The following is a 14,088-nucleotide window of genomic DNA, read 5'->3' on the forward strand; positions in this document are numbered from 1 at the left end:
GTCAGTTGTTCTTTCTTTATTATTTGCTTTCTAACGAAGTTTAAAACAATTATTGTAAATGTGTTGGTCTTTTTTGTTTTAAATGTTTTTGTTTGACCGTTTTGCTTTTCGAGTGACTTTTGCTCCCATGACTCTTTCGTTTTGCGTGATCTAAATCTCTAACTATTTCACAATTGTTAGCAGCTGAGCTCAAGGAGTACTTCACTGCTAATAAACAAATGAAAGGTGTGCCAAAATTGGTTTAACTTTTTTCACATTAATTTTTTTTTGTGGTTATAGTGGTATATAATAACCTCTAATGACTTCTTTTTAGTCCCCCCTTCGACTGAAGCAGGCTAAAAAATGTTTAATAGCCGGGAAGTGTTGGCAATGCTATCATTGCTCGCATCGTAGTTTTCATACGTCTCCATCGAGGTTTTTTGCAACCTTTTTTTCATTTTTTAATGAATTCTACCGCGTTCCCTTTAAATTTATGTGCGTGACGTCATTTCTGACTCTCCTCGTCACCAATTAATAAATTTACTGGTTTTTTACTATACGAGACTCGCCTCACTAAAAAAATGACTGCAGGTACAATATGTTAATGTTCGAGGTACAAATGTTTCGAGGTTACATTTGTAATTGAAGGTCAATAGAGTGAAACTAACAGAGAGCTCTAATGCCTAGATTAGATTAGATTAGATTAGAGTAGATTATATTAGATTAGATTAGATTAGATTAGATATGAATTTCCAAACGCTGTTTAAAAAGTACAATGCATTAGTACAATCGGCGTTTGAGAGAGAATCAAATAGGCCGCCACCTGTCGAGTGATGTCTTTTCAAGAACATTGAACAAAATGAAGCATATCCTGATGAGCAAATTTAATGACCCCTACCAAAATTGTTTTAAAATGAATTGGTTTCTTTGTTTGTAATTATCCCTAAGTTTGTAAAAAAAAGTGGTATGTTCTGTTTCGGATAGCGTTAATAAATTTTTTTTATTATTTTGTTGTCCAATTTTTGAAAGCATTAATTATCTTACGCACTTGCGTTACCAAAGATTTAATGTTCGTTGTCGATTTCACTAAAAGCTTAAGCTCAGTCTTTCTAGCCTCTCCACTTAAAACCTTTTTCAAATTCAAACTTGTTAATAGCGTCATTCAAAAAACAGCGTGGTGAGTCTTGTCTAAGAACCCGGTAAAACTCCTTAAATAGTTCATAGAGGTGAAGTTCTTGTGCATTTAAAATTTTCAGGTCTTTGACCTTCCAAACGCTTTCAGTTTTTCGAAGACCAAAAGTATTTTTTAAGATGTGATCTTGTGAACAATTATTTTTCACTTCAGATACATTTGCAGTGCCATACACTAAGACTCCATATTGTAAAATTGATTGAACATACGTTTTGTACAAGAGTTTTTTGACCGAAAAACTTTTTGAAACCGTAAAAACAGTTTGTTACACGTGTCAATTTTGTCAGTTTTTGGTCCAGAGAAACACCCAAGTACTTCATCATTTCTGTTTTTATTATTGAAAAATTCATGAATTTCTATAGAGGCCTCTTGTTTTTTAGAGGTCTCATTGCTTAAGAGGTCTCGAATTGTTTGATGGACCATAAAAAATTTTTTCGAATAATTTTTGGCAAGAAAAACCCAAACTTATCTCAGATTTACACTCTTGCATGCTCTATTATTTTTTTAAATATTTTGTCTGTTGTTAAAACGTCTCAAACTAGTCTATTTTGCGGCTTTCAATGATCTCTCGGCTATCTATTGTTTTTAAACAAATTTTGTTAAAGGTAGTTGTTTATTCCTTTAAAGCTGTGAGGTGAATGTAGCGATTATACTGTTGTTGGTTTTAGCAGCTCAAAGAATTTGAGTTGTTTTGGGGCTTGTGCTGTCTTTTTAAACGCTTTTAAATTTTTTATATCGGGATTTTTTCACCTTCTGTGAGAAACCTCACGTGCGGAAATTTGACTTCCATTTTCTGTTTTTAATCGGATTTTTGTTATTGCTTTTTGTGGATTTGATTATGAGCTTTCACTAGCACCGATTAGTTACTCTTTGAAGCAGTTATTGTAAACACTTGTCTTTTTTATGCTAAATTTTGCTTGAACGTTTACGCCCTTCGTGTTTTGCTTAATCTAAATGTCTTTCATTCGGATTTTTAAGCAGCTGAACTCAATTGGCATTTTACTACTTCAAGTCAAATGATCAAATGAAAGAAAAGTTTACCGAAATTGGTGTCATCTTTTCACTTGTCTTAATAGTGGTATATAATAACGCTGTTTGAAGCTTCAGTGAATTCCCCCCCCCCCTCCTGCTTTCCCCCGCTCCCGATTGACGCAGGCTGCAATAGATTAGAGCTCCCATTAGTCGTTAGAGAGCAATTCTTCCGACGTTAGTTGGTTATGTTTGACCAAGATGATCTCTTTGTAGGTGCTAACTGACGAATTAATAAAGACGTTGAAGGCAAATGACCACACAGCGCTGCAGATACACAGTGTCAACCTGGGCACTTCAGAAAACAATTACGAGTCCCTGGATTCTATGTAGGTTAGTTGCTCTTCTGTCATTCTAATCATTACCATCCTCCGTAGAATTGCCCTGGAAAACATGTAGGGCGGAAGGAGTTAAAAGATAGTTGGTAATATTTGTAAAATTTTTTGTCTGTGGTGTTCGCCAATTAATGGCAATATAGCGTTTGTAAACTATGGGGTGCATTTAGGCTTTATTTACAATCTCAAATTGAAAACGAGCCAACGTTTTTAAGTGGTTGCTGCGACCGCATTTACGAGAGACTGCGTTTTATACCAGCTTGGGGAATTTATGGTTACTGTCAATTTTGATCCCCGAAGTTTTGGTACGGTACTCCTTTACCTAAGTGTATTGGAAAGTTTCATTCCACAAGCCATTCTCTGAAATCTCAAACAAAATAAAAAACCGCATTGCAGATTAATCTACTTTGCAAATCTTTCCAATGATGCCACTCATGTCTTCAGTGGAAACACTTGCTAAGTAGATTATTCCGCAATACGGTTTTTTATTTTGTTTCAGAGACTTCAGAGAATGGCTTATGTAATAAAATTTTTCAATACACTTATTAAACGAGTACCTTGATAAAACCAAAATTATATTACACTACGCAATTGTTTTGAAGTCGCATACACTATTTAGCTTTAATTTTGGTGGGGTTGCAAAAAAACATTACTCAATAACTTGACAAAAAACAAATTGGGCAAAACGTGTTTATCGGTTTTCGAAATCTCACATGCGGTGCAATTTTACTTCTGTTTTTGCTTTTTAACTGATTTTACAAATAGTTTCTTAGAGAACCAAGGGTACGATTTGAGAGGTTGAAAGTTAAAGAAATGAAAGTCTAATTTTTTGTCCTAAACTTAGTGTCCTATAGGACATTAAGTTTTGGAACAAAAATTAAGAATTTCAATTCTTGAATCAAGCCGCTATAAATAATTGGCTGCTTCGCTATGAGAGAGGGAGAGTTTTGGTTTATTTCAACTGCTGTATATTTTAAGGAAAACTTTCAAGGTATTTCAAGGTATTTCAATTTGTATTCATTTGTATTTCAAGGTCAAATGAAATTTAATACTTTTGTACCCTTTGGTTCTCTAAATACGTTAGAACAAAATCTTGGTCCCCTCGGGCCTTGTGCCCAGGACTGGGGGCGCAAGCTTCTTCGTGTCAGGGCACTAAGTCCCTCGAGCGACTAAGAATTTGAACATGTACAGAAGGTCATATGTATGTTTAATAACCGCCTCAGCTTCTCAGTCGGCTAGTGTAGCGCTCCTAATTACAATTCAAAGAGTTTGAATTGTTATGGGGCGCTGTCTTTTTTTAAGATCTGTTCACACATTTTCATGATGTTTGAAGTCAAATTGGAGTATTGATTTTGGTCACGCCAAAACAGGAAGTGGAGCGAAAAAGCGAGCGGTGTTGCTCTAATTTTGAAGTAGAGTGAGAAAACGGTGTTTTAACAAAATTCGCTTTCTTGCTATTTTTTTGTTCACATGCGGCAATTTCACTTTAATGTTCATAGTTTTTTTCGATTTGCTGGATCGGATTTTTTTTAATGGTTTTCCCCAATCCATTCATAGTTCGTTCTAGGCCTAGGTTTTTATTTGAATCAAGTTTCCATCTCTCGTTAGTGGTTTTTTGTTCACATATGGGAATTTAATTTTGATTTGTACTGTTTTTTCAATTTTTTTATCTAATTTTTTCTAAATGGTGCTCCCAATTCAATAATAGTCCGTTCTAGGTCGTTTTTTTGTTTAGTCAATGGTGATTCTCTGAATTGTACGCCAGGACTTGTCCTGCTATGTTTTTGTTAAATTTGCTTCACCTTTTGATCATGTTTTTTGTTTTACATAAGTCACAACTTTCGCGTTGGACTTGACTTACCTCACTCACTGTTTCAACTGAATGGTTTTTAAATCCATTCACTCAATGAATTACGCAAGATAGTGAATGCAGTCAAGGTAAAAAGAGCAAAATCAAAAGAGACGGGATAAAGGGATAAAACGATTAAGCCCGGTCATTAAGTCATAGAGAATTAGGTTATCAAAGTTCATTTGTGTTTGCTAGCTGATATTGGTATTAAGCTTATTAGCTTTCAGTTTAGAAGCTCAATTAAGTATAGTTTTAGAATCCAACTGAAACCGCACGTCGAATCAGAACACTTTTTGACCCTAAAAAATAGTAAAAAATTGGGTCAATTTTTCTTTTTTTAATAGCCGCGAAGCGATAGCGGCTATTATTGGGGACATCGTTGTTTTTTTTAATTCGTCGTCCCCATCGATGATTCTTACGACCTGACTTCTTGGAATTGACTTTTTTAATGACTTCGGTGACTTCTACAGCTTTGCAGTTAAAATTTGTGTGCGTGACTTCATTTCAGCCTTTAGGTCAATTGCGTGACTTACCTCACTCAAAAAAAAACTTCAGAACTCACTTTTGGAACTCTAAATTTTATGAACATTTACTAGTTAAAAATCAATAGTATGCATCTAAATAGTGCCAAACTTAAATGCCCAAATGCTTGAGTATTAGTATTGAGTTTTTGATTTCAAATATCAATTTTGAAAAAAAAACTCCGTTAGGGTTTTTCCCTTATAGACCGTATGTGTGATCAAATTGACAGTCCGATTCTAACCCTAAATTTCCAGTGGTCTATTAAAGGACTGGTGGTCGATCTGTCTATCTTATTCCTTTAGTTGTTTCAGTTCCATGAAAGGACACAAGCGTCTATCGCGGCTATTTTCGGGCAATCTGCCGGCTATGCTTTTTCCTATTTCAATCCCAATATGCGTCAAGCACGTCAACGGCGGCTATTTTGCGGCAATCTGCTGGCTATGTTCTAATAATTCAATGTAATCTTGGACCGATTTCAGAGCTAAAAGTTGGTTATGAACATATTTTTGAAATAGGTTTGAATTTTGGGATTGAATTTTGACTTCGGGTAAAAGCTTCAAGAGATTTGCAATGAGTATATTTTTGTTTAGTTTGTTTGATTGTTTTAGTTTCTCAACTTTTTGATGATTGTGTTGGTGTTTTGGCTGGCATTGTTCAATTGATCTGCTGATCAGGTAAATTACTTCTAAGTTTTTCATTCAATTCTTTGGTTTGTATTTCAGGGCTTGTCCTGCTGTTTTTCTTTTCGTCGAATAAAAATTTTTTGCTTTACCTTAGGTGACAGCTTGTTCAACATTTTGGGTGAATTTTTTTGACTTCCCTATGCTAATGTCACTCTCCTCTCTTCCTGTTAAAAGTTTTTAGACAGCAGTTGCTCAGCAAGGTAATTCAAAATGAACAGAGTCAGTGTCAAAAAATAGAATCAGAAATAGAAATGGGATGAAGCCCAATTTTTGATGCCCGTTACTCGAACTTTGTTCTTGGTTACCATCTCTAATGCTGATTGTTATTGATACTACCCCTATGTAGTCTCACTATGAAGCAGGAGTACTTTCAGCTCCAAAATGACATCAATATGGTTCGCGCTTTTGAAATTGTTTGTAATGAAATCATTTTTTCACTAGTTTTTTCTCTTTCAATCCCAATCTTGGTTATGGGAATCAACGGCGGCTATTTTCCGGCAGTCTGAGGTTGTGTTTAAATAACCCAATAAGAGTAACACGGAATTATGATGTTTGACAAGATGTCGATAAAGAAAAAAATTAGGCTGCTTTAGTTCAAAGAAGTAAAACATGATTTTCGAAACTTCCGCACTTGACTCGAAAATTTCAATAAAAACCAAAAGTTCTCAATGCAATTAATGAAATGTGTTGAACATTTTAAAATTTTTGGTTTAGATCGGACCTGTCACGCAGTTGCTCATACAATATATAATAATCTTAAACTCGCATTAGTTTCATTTTAAGAAATTTATAAATTTTCTTTTTTTGGTAATTAGACATGTGCAATCTGATATAACGAGCATTAAGAGCATATTGTTGTTTCAAAAGTTACGAAAAACGAAAGGTTAATGATAAATTTCTGGTTTTTTTAAATCGTTTGTAGATCGTGCTAATCAATGTCGTGCTAATCAATGTATTCTAGAAACAGAAAACAGACCTTTGGAAAACTAAACAAAGTCGTTCATAAGTTGTGTGGCTGTTCTTAATTTGTATTTTTTGCCGCTGAGTTAGCTCAATTTTTTCTGTACTCTGTTTTCCAAAGAATTTGAAAGATCGTGAAAGCTAACTACAGATTTGATATTTTTAATAGCCGCCGTCAGCCTCTCAAACGGCTGCTTTTGATCAGGTTTTTCGTTTTGCATAAGTCACGATTTTCAACTTTGACTTCTGACTTACCTCACTCACTGTTTCAACTGAATGGCTTTTAAATCCATTCACTCAATGAATTAGGCAAGATAGTGAATTCAGTCAAGGTCAAATTAGCAAAATCAAAATAAACGGGATAAACCGATAAAGCCCGATCAATAAGTCATTGAAAATTAGGTTATCGAAGTTCATTAGTGTTTGCTAGCAAACATTGGTATTAAGTTAGTTATTTAATTAGTTTTCATTGTAGAAGCTGAATTAAGTGTAGTTTTGGAATTCAACCGAAACTGCACCCGGAATTAGAAAACTTTTTGACACTGAAAGAAAAAATTCGGCCAATTAATCTCCTCTTTTTTCTTTTTCTGTTTCAATCCCGGTTTTGCATCAAGCGCGTCAGCCGCGGCTATTTTCCGGCAATATGCCGGCTATGTGTTTGTAATAGTGCGTTCTTTGTAACGGGGGGTTGCATACTGTACTTGGGGGGGGGGGTACAAACGGAAAAGATCTGATTATTTGATAAAGGTATGTTGTATATTTATTAGTCGCACAGCCATAGCTGGGGCTATTATTGATCTTCTCTTGGTTTTTACGACTCGAGAAGAGCATTGATTTTCTTCAGGTTTTTTAATCGGAAATACTATTCGTTCAGACGGCGTTTTGACCTAAAAGCGAAAGAGTAATATTGCCTTGTGAACTATTTTTTTCTGAGCGAGAGAAGTGTTTTGATCATGCGCTTTTATCAGTGAATAACTTTTTGACTTTGAAAGATGTCTCTTGAAAGGATGTCGCATATAGATAACCATTTTTAGCCGTTTTTTGTCCAATCAGAGCAGTTTTTTTATACCATTTATTTTTTATTTGTAGAAATCATTTTTGAAGAAACTGTATTAATATGTGAACCCCCGAATTTATTATCACAGTGTTTTTGAGAGTCTTATAACGCGTTTTAAGTTCTCACCGAGGACATTTTCCCCATTTGTTTAATTCATTTTTGGCTTTTCTGAATTAATTTCTCTTTGTATCTTAAAGAGGTTTTTTTTTCATTAATCAGTGCATATAACAATTTACGTTTGTTATTTCATGTATTGAATGCCTCATGGTCGTTTGATGAACAAAGATTAACTGCATCATAAGGTCACCAGATCAGATTTTTCGCCGATAACTGTATTTGTGTTCAACATGTAGAAAATTTCTCTTTAGTGTATTTCTGAAATTTTTCTTGTAAAGAAAATTTTATTTGTCAGATAACTTTTTCATTGTTATCTTTCCCTGCGGTTGTCTCAAAATGATTAGTATATTTGAGTAGAAAGTCTCTTGTGTCATTTAGGGTCCGGCCTTTTTTATTTTTACCGGATGTACTATTCGTTCAGACGGCGTTTTGACCCAATGCAAAAAAGTAAAATTGCCGTGATTTTAATCTTATCTGAACGAGAGAAGTTTTTGATCATGTGGTTCGATCAGTGAGTGAATTTTCGACTTTGAATTGTGTTTTTTACTGCCGCATTTAGATAACCATTTTTAGCTGTGGATTCGTCTAACTGTGGCCCAGTTTTTTGCTTTTATTTTACTATTTCGTAGAAATAATTTTCTTTGAAGTTGTAATAATATGGGAACCACTGCAATTGGTACCACATTGTTTTTGAGAATGCGTTTTAATTTCTAAATGAGCACATTTCCCATTTTTTTAAAAATTCATGTTTGGCTTTTTTAATATAGTTTCTTCATTTTTGGCTCTTAAATAGGATTTTGTTTTCAAAATCCGTGCATAGGGCAATTTACATTTCAGATTCCATGCATTGAACGCCTCTTTATAACGTGATGTGTTTTTTGGTTTTTCAGAACTGTACACATGCTTTTCAGATTTTAGCAGCTTTTGTCCAATTTTTCTCAGTATTTTTTTGCATTAGAGTTATTAGAAAATCTTTTTGTGCACTCTCATGGATCATTTTTTTAAAATAATTACTGAATGATTTTGTGGCGTTCAGTATTTGAAGTTCTGCAAAAAAAATTATGAGTGAATTTTTGGAAAATTTTTTGACAATTTTATTGCAAAATATTTTATTGTTTTAAATCTTTGATTTTTTATTTTACTTTTCAATCTATGCAGGAGGATAAGTGTATAATTTTATGCTGAATAAGGAAATATAATTGTTTTCCTGCTTCAATTGTTTTTCAATTTGAATTTCAACTTTCTGTTTGGTCTTTTTGTTTTTGCTTCTATCCTTATTTTCAGCATTCTAACATTTATCATTCTATCATTTTCCTGAGACATGTAGTTTGAATTAGCTCTGGTTTTGTCAGTTGTTAAAAATTAAGGAGTTTAGCCTTTTCTTATATTTTTATTTTGTGTGCAATTGATTTCATTTGACCTATTGCGGTAATGAGAATTTGCTTGAAATGCCGTTTTAACATTTTGATTGTTAATTACTCATTGCGAATTTTGTTGGGTTCTTAATTTTGATTTTCAACGAGTTGGTTTTGTCTTCGAATGAAACTTTGTTTTGTCTTCTTGTTGATTGACTTTTCAAGGTTTTTCAATTATTTTTGGCGCGATTTTCGGCGCATTGTATTGTTTTGCTGTCTTTTTGGCGGGATTTTCGGCACATTGTATCGTTAGCAGGCTCTGTTTGCTACGAAGTTTTGAAGTTGCTTTTGCTGCAAAAATGTCTGCTTATGTGTAATTTGTCAATTCCTCTTTTTCATTTTTCTTTTCCAGAGATGTTTGTGAGCTCATTGAGGCTTGGCTGATATTTGGTCGTTGTATAACTAATTTTCGTAGCATGGAACAATAGTTTTTGTTTTTATCTGCACATGTACTACATGAAAAACTAATTGAATTTTTAATTTTTCATGTTGATTTTTCTATGGCAATTTTTTCTGGCAAATTTTCTTTTGTCCTTTGACTTAAGACTGTTGTTTTTTCTGCATTGATTCGTTTTGCAAGGAGATATCAGCTATTTGAAAAGCCAGTTCTTTCGGCGGATACGACTTCAAGCAGTTTGCGGAATTCTTCCGGCCGTGTTTTTATTTCGTCGTCAAGATTTTTGTTACGACCAAATGATGTCACAACCACATCGAATGTGCTTTTTGTTCCTTCGTTCATGCAGTTGCAACTGGAGTGCGTGCTTGAAGTCATTTTTCACTCTAAGTGAAGAGATTTTTTTGTTCATTTGTTTGATTAAGTTTTTGGTCACATGTGACTTACCTCACTCTCAAAAGTGACTTCCTCACTTTGAGAAATTGACTTTTCTTTACTTTATTTTCATAGAGAGAAGGTCAAGTGAATGTGTAACCTTGTAAATGAAGCTTTTTTGAGAGCAGCTAATAGAGGCAGCAATAACTTATGCAAATTCGTAATTAAAATATAACATCTAATCCTTTAATGAAAAGAGTAATTTTTTGTGGTGTCTTTACTGTCTTTTAGACGGCAAATCTACGAAGCTATTGCGGCTTTTTTCTGGCAATCTGCCGGCTATGTTTTCTTTTGTGAACATATCTTGACCCAAAGAATAAAGAGACAGACCCAAAAATGTGGTATTTGTAAATTTGTAATGGATTTGTATAAGAACAGCTGGAAGAATGTGGAATTAACTGCATAATTTATTTTTGTTTCTCGGGATAGTTTCCAAATGTCGGGATAGTTTGAAATGCCGAACATAAATGCCCTTATGTTTCTGTTTTAGATGTCGGACTAGTATTCAAATCAGTTGAAAGCTCACTATGTCGATCAAAATATCCTCTACTATAATCGTCATTCTCTACTCTCGCATCCTAACAGATAGATGTCAATACCCGATAAGTCCACAGTGCGACTATAAACTTCATTGTCAATTTGTGCTATTTGATATAATTGCAAGTAAATACTGTTTTTTTTCTTTTTATCACGCGAGCTCAGCCAAATTTAGATAATAATCTGTGCCGTTTTAGATTTTGTATGTCTTGAGTAATTTAATTAATGGTAACTTAATGGTTCCCGATTTCGTAACAATTTCCATGAAATATAGCAAATTACACGAAGAAATTAATTTACAAAAACTTTGGAATGTGCTTAGAATTGACATTTGCCATTGTACATATTTAGCTAAGTGCTGTCTCAATAATTCAATTTTTCGAACCCCCCTCCTCCCCCCCCCCCCCCACTCAAACCCATACCCCACACACACAACTTTCCTCTCCCGAGGAGTTGATTTTTGTTGCTGAACGAAAATGGTCTGTTTCGTTACCGACGAGAAGCGAATGAATACAACTGACTCCAGCCCAACCCCCTCCCTCTCCCATCGGTCTGCCCCTCTCTTACAATACAAAACTTCAAGCGCAACTTCAATCTTCAATTCCTGGCCACTTTGGCTGTAATTAATTTTTTCCCCGGGTTCTAGCACACTTTTTGCTTCAAATCTTTCAATCTCTGCCGATGCAATTTTATTATTTACTTTGTTGTTTACTCACGATTTCTCTTTTCTCCATTTGTAAAATAATATAAAGTGCGTTTTCTCTCATGCATTGTGCTTACAAATCACAGCTTCCTCAAACTTATTTCCCTCTTTTTATTGTCCCCTCCCTGATCGGTGGGAAAATTCCGAAGAGTCAAAATAAATGTGGTTGTGTGATTTTGAGTTTCTTTCTGTATTATTGGAAATCGCTGCTATTTTGGATACAAAATTTCGTTTCAATTATTAATTAACTTGTTCTGAACAGTAAGTTTTTAAAAACTTCCTCTAACTGGTGCCTGAAAGTGATACAAGGATTTGTTCAACCAATTAGACCTCAATTTCGCTGTTAAATAAGCAATAAAGTTAGGCGCGATCACTAATTTTGAAAGTTGATCAAGTAAGAAATTATTTCATACTTTTTCAAGCGTCCCGTTTTTTTCAAGATTTCACGTTTCATCTTACACTAAACTTTGAACGTAATCAGTTTTTCGCTCACTTTTCACGCTTTTCACGAAGAGTTCAACCTTGCAGAATGGTATAAAGTGAGCAATCAACTGAGCAAACTTCTTGGAAAAATTTGGAAGCCTTAAGGCATGTTTCTTGGAAAATTTTATTGGAAGCCCAATTTTTTCTCATGAGATAAAGCATACACTTTTCAAAGATAATTGAAGGGGATAATTGAAAACAGGAAACCGTCTCAAAATATAACAAGTTCGGTAAAGAGGACTTTTTTAAGGTCTGTAATTGAGTCAATATTAAGAAACATTTTGATAAATTGCTCATTTTTCTAAAAACTATAAAGAGTGACAATGAGAGTGGCACAACAGAGCTGGCTGATGACCTCTGCGATCCATTCGTTCCTACAATAATATCAAGGAATTCAGAAAAAAAATATTTGAGTTGAACGATTATTCAATTGTTGGATTGATTCGCTGCACGCGAATTGAAATGTTACTATAAATTTTAATTGAATTCTCTCTTTGAGTATTGAACAGAGAAATTGAGGTCTAAATAAGTTAGATTATAGTTCTGGGAAGCCTTCGGCAATTCGAGCTCTGACTTGGGCGCAAGCGTCCTCGGCTTTGAGCTCTAATTGCCTTTGGCTTCCCAGAACTATACTCTAACATATACTTAGAATACGCAAAATGCTAAAGTCTCTAATTTGCGCGGTTAGTTCACTCACATAATGTGAATTGAATAATGGTGGTCCAATCAAAATGAGCCGACGTTAAAAAGCGCCGAAACCTGACCTGATTCAAAGAGAGCCGAAATGTTTGCAATTAATTTGTTAGTTTGTTAATACGGAGAGTAATTGCTTGGATAAATTGATCTGATGTTCGGATGTGATAGTTCCATATCCAGTCTCATGAGCCGCTGAGGGGAGTATTAGCCGACTCATTTTTTAGAAGACCCGCCTATTGGTCGAAAGATTTCATCTTGACAAAGTAAAAATGATAGAAGTCGGAACTGTATAATATGAATAGTTTTATTGATAGCAGCCGTCAGCCTCTCAACGGCTATTATTTAGGCGCTCTCCTTTTTTACAATTCAAATAATTTCAATTGTATTCCGGGGCGCTGTCTTTTTATGATTCGAAGAGGAGTATTGGTGGAGCGCCTTTTTTGGGAGTGTATTTAAAACGGGATAAAGAAGTCAATGCCGCACGTCAAACCTAAGCGTTTAGGTCAAACGGCTGAACGACTTAAAGGGCAGAGAAAGAGAGAGAGAGTAGAGAGATTTATTCCATATCGCGTTTTTTAGAGAGCGAGAAAAATAGGTGTGCAAAAATTTTCGCTGAGCTAGCGAAATATTTTGATCACGTGCGGATTTTTCGAAGTTGTTTTTTAATTTTCAATTTCTGTTGGGTCAAGTGGTTCTCCTCAATCTTATTATAACAAATTACTGTAAGATTGGGAGCCTTTTTGGCCATTTCAAACATATATGGGTGTTTTATATGCAATTTTAAGCTATTTTTGTGATTTCGCCATTTTAAGACGCTTTTTTTTACGGTTTTTGAACTATTTCTCATATTATTCGTAACTGGTTTTATATAATTGGTTGATATGAGCTATATTTGTTTTGTGGCCTTCTTACTTTGGCAATTTTAGTTTAGGTTAATTTTAACAATTTTATATAGGCTAAAGATTTTGTCGCTTAGTTTTTCTGTTTTTTATTTTTTTAGCCGAATTCTTGCGTTTATTCTGACCTTCAGACCAATTTTTTACTTAGTGTCCAACATAATGTTTAGCTTAAAATAGAGTCATTGGCAGGGTTATTGTTCCTAAGTGTAAACAATTAAAGGCTTGATGGCACAATTTTTTATGAAATAAATTACTTCTGCAATTTATGTAATTTTTCGTTCTTGATCGTTTTGTGTTTTACAATGCGTTTCGGTGCCGCATTTTTGCTCAATACAATAGCAGGAACAGCTTCTTCTTAGTGGGTTGTTTTGGTAACAGTTTTTTTTTGATACGTTTCAGTTTTCAAAAAAAATAGGTTTTGTTCTTTGTTTCCTGTTGCTCCTTTTTCGAGATATTTCGTTGACTATATTTCTCCTGTCCTTTGATAGTTAATTGTTGAACTAAATTCACTTATTCCAGACAATCTAATTTACACAGTGCTTCTTCTGCAGTTCCAACTTATGAAATTTTTCCAAGAAAAATCCATGATTATTTGATGATTTGTTTTTTCATGTTGTTGTTTCAAATTGAATAGTATAAATTTGAGTGGTGTAGCAGTTGGCTAGTGCAAACTATTTTTTCACTTCGAGTTGAGTCCGGATCCTTCTGGCTAGATGTTTCACACATTTTTACGAGTTTTGAAATCAAATTGGAGTTGTGGGTTTTTGTTCACATGCAGCATTTTCGCTTTAAATTTTACTTTT

The 14,088-nt window shown here is 34.3% G+C and overlaps 1 protein-coding gene across 2 annotated transcripts in view; it reads left to right on the plus strand.

The window, feature by feature from the left end:
- The window catches only part of LOC142344901 (tyrosine-protein kinase CSK-like), a 57,979-nt gene extending 46,507 nt beyond the window's left edge, over positions 1–11,472 (plus strand). The window contains exons 10-11 of one of the 2 annotated variants that reach the window (XM_075396953.1): positions 2,417–2,529; positions 10,458–11,472. In XM_075396953.1, the coding sequence (XP_075253068.1) occupies positions 2,417–2,529; positions 10,458–10,485 (141 nt within the window). In that variant the 3' untranslated portion in view covers positions 10,486–11,472. Of the gene's footprint in view, positions 1–2,416; positions 2,534–10,457 lie in introns of both variants that reach the window. The other variant, XM_075396954.1, reaches the window with a different exon arrangement.
- The last annotated feature ends 2,616 nt before the right edge of the window (positions 11,473–14,088 follow it).

This window comes from Convolutriloba macropyga, chromosome 8 (genome assembly GCF_964194025.1).
Source record: "Convolutriloba macropyga chromosome 8, txConMacr16.3, whole genome shotgun sequence".
In the NCBI taxonomy this organism is placed as follows: Eukaryota; Metazoa; Xenacoelomorpha; order Acoela; family Convolutidae; genus Convolutriloba; species Convolutriloba macropyga.